Source organism: Durio zibethinus, chromosome 22 (assembly GCF_047325235.1).
Source record: "Durio zibethinus cultivar Kanyao isolate XHJ-2024 chromosome 22, ASM4732523v1, whole genome shotgun sequence".
Taxonomy (NCBI): Eukaryota; Viridiplantae; Streptophyta; class Magnoliopsida; order Malvales; family Malvaceae; genus Durio; species Durio zibethinus.
In genome coordinates, this window is record NC_143183.1 from 21,481,618 (window position 1) to 21,484,464 (window position 2,847).

General features: G+C 30.7%; 1 protein-coding gene across 1 annotated transcript; it reads right to left on the reverse strand.

The window, feature by feature from the left end:
* Positions 1–1,587: 1,587 nt before the first annotated feature.
* Positions 1,588–2,468, reverse strand: LOC149512694 (major allergen Pru av 1-like). The gene is made up of 2 exons (XM_089751593.1): positions 2,031–2,468; positions 1,588–1,906 (listed from the first exon to the last, which is right to left on the reverse strand). Exons 1-2 carry the CDS (start codon positions 2,212–2,214, stop codon positions 1,611–1,613), a joined length of 480 nt encoding a protein of 159 aa, XP_089607719.1. The 5' UTR covers positions 2,215–2,468; the 3' UTR covers positions 1,588–1,610.
* Positions 2,469–2,847: the final 379 nt, after the last annotated feature.

Consider the following 2,847-nt stretch of genomic DNA (forward strand, 5'->3'; position numbering starts at 1 on the left):
ATTATAAGAACCCTAAACTAAAACGAGTTTCAATTACCCTTTAATTCAAACTTCAAACTTTAATTTAACCTAAACTTTATAATTCAAAGAAATATTCCCAGACAAATTCGACCACCCCAAACTTCCTTAATTTTTTTTTTGTTTTTATAACATTTAATAAAAAGAAAACAAATCACACAGACAAATTTAAGTGTCTACAATAGAGTTAAGTATGAGAAAAATGTGCAAGAGAGTTGTAAAATTTTATGAGATAGACATCCCATAGAGCTACTGGAGATTTATGTTTTATTGGTGTGTATATTTGAATATTTGTGAGTGAACTTGAGGAAATTGAGAGTGCACATTGATATGGTGTATTGGTGCAGTATGTATTTATTTGGTTTGAGAATACTCTATATGAGTAAAGGAGATTGAGAAGATCTATGAGTATTATAGCAAGTGAAATTGATTTGATGTATATTTGTAATTCTCTATAACTATTAGATCTTTTTTCTCAGTCGTGGAAGTAGGTCAGTTGGGTCGAATTAAGTTAAATTATTATTTTTGATGTGATTGATTAATAATTTAATTTTATTTCCGCTAACTTAATTCGATTAAAACTTTTTGCCTAACAAAAAGAAAAGCTGGATCAAGAAATAATTACATTTGACGGTGTGGCCTTTTATCATCAAAACGGACTGCAAAATTTCAATACAATAAGACGAAGGCAATTTTTTTTAAAAAAAAAAAAAGCAGTTGCAGTAAAAAGAGAAGGAAAATGTATGAAATTTAAATTTTAAACTTATGAAATATTAAAAATAATTATATAAATTAATTTAGTTGAACTCTGATTTTAGCAAAGGCCACTTTGATTTTCTAGTTTATTATCCTTAGTGAAAAGAAAAACTAAAAGAATATGTGTATATATATATTCCTGCCATTCTAAATTATTTTAGTGTTATTAATTTTCATGGAATTAAGAAAAAAGTTTTGAATTTAGTGTGTTTAATATTAAAATTTAAATTTAAATTTCATTCAAGTATCCTGAAAAGCAAAAGGCAAAAGGAAAACAAACGAAACATAAAGTCAAGTTATGGTACAAGATTGGACGTCAATATTTATTGCCTTGTTCGTACTACCTGGCATTCAAACAAAGAATTTTTATTAATCGATCTCGTAAAAGTTATCATGTAATTTTAATTTCAATTTAACTACAATCACGAATTTCTAACTTTTCGGACAAAATGTCCAAAAAGAACTAGTTTACGCGTCCGAATTAGTCTCACATTTCTTCTAAAACTTGACTTTGTTATGTTCAGGATATATAACTAGTAAATCTTGAAAGATGAAGATAATGCACTCATCATTTTCAATGGATAGCTTGATCGCAAAACAACTTTTAATTTAAAGCTAAACACATTCGATGCTCCTTTATTTATTACTGGCAGTTGACATTTTCAGTTCAAGCTTCCTGGTAGTCAGGACAAACTGTGAACTCTTATTAGCAATATGAAGGTCATATGGACCAACAACTGCTAAAACTAGAAACTAAAAAAAAAAAGGTACATTTGCATTCCACATTGTATGATCATTGAAGTGGATGCTATCTCAAATTCTCAATATTGGGATTTCTAGTAGGCTTCAGGATTTGCCAAGAGGTAGGCTTCAATAGCCTTGAACATTCCCGAGGCCTTTTCTTTGCCTGCCTTGATTTCCTCTTCCTTGAGCTGTAAGTCGCCAATGTCGTAATATTTACTAGTAGTCTTACATATGGATCCCCCAGCTGCAGAGGGTTCTAATTTGGTTTCGTAAGTTATTTTCTCAAGAGTGTTCATCAAAGCATCTCCTTCGATTATACTATAACTATACACAAAATTTTCTTTGTCTAGTGCTTCTATCTTCTGCTTCACATAATTGAATTGGCTTCCTGCAAGAGGAAAGGAAAATATTAGGCTTTTGTTCCACAAATAAAGAAAAAAAGGAACTTTACTTGTAAGTTCTACTTCAATATATTATTCAAAGTATTTAGTTGCATGTAAAAATTAACAAACCTTCTCCAAAAGTAACTTTCTTGATGCTCCCAGGCTCACCATTGCCTTCAATATACTCAACACTCTTAAATGCCTGAGGAACAACCTTGGGAATGAGCTTGTCACCATCAAGGATACAAGCCTTAAACATCTTGGCTGGTGGGATTGAAGTAACAACCTCAGATTCATAACTGAAAACACCCATGATTACTTGTGATTTGGGAAATGATCAGAGGAGGGGTGAAAATAGAATTGATTGATATTTTGCAAGGAGATTTTTGAGGTGTGGAGATGTGAACTTGAAGCCGTTGTATTTATAGAGTAAGAATAAAGATTAATCTAGAAATTAAGCACCTAATAAAACTTGCAATTGATTCTGGATTTTGTACTGATCTTACATATTCTTCAATATACAACAGACAAGGTTACTATAAAGAACAAATTTATGGATCTTGATAGCGGTCAACATCAAAAGAGGATTAAAAGGAAAGAACTCTAATATTTTAAGCACAGAAGGCCTTGGATTCAAGTACTTGGTCTATTAGGGACTCGTTGGTATGTAGTAAATTGTAATTATAACGATTAAACAATCAGTTAATATTCTCTAAAAGCAACAAAGATGTGTTTGTCAACTCAAAAGATTTATGAAAGAAAAGAAAATTTGCAAAATCTTGTAGGAAAACTGCAAATTGAATACCAATATCAAGTACAACCTTGATTTCTAGTACATGTTTTTCATTTCATATATCAGATATAATGCAACTCAAACTTATCTTTTTATTACAGTGAAAACACAGAAGATCATAGCGAGAGACCACCACTCTTATTACCCAAAGTG

Coding starts and splice junctions, on each gene's coding strand:
- LOC149512694 (XM_089751593.1), bottom strand. CDS start 2,214: ATGGGTGTTTTCAGTTATGAATCTGAGGTTGTTACTTCAATCCCACCA. Junction 1,907..2,030: donor GAAAGTTACTTTTGGAGAAG/GTTTGTTAATTT, acceptor TTCCTCTTGCAG/GAAGCCAATTCAATTATGTG.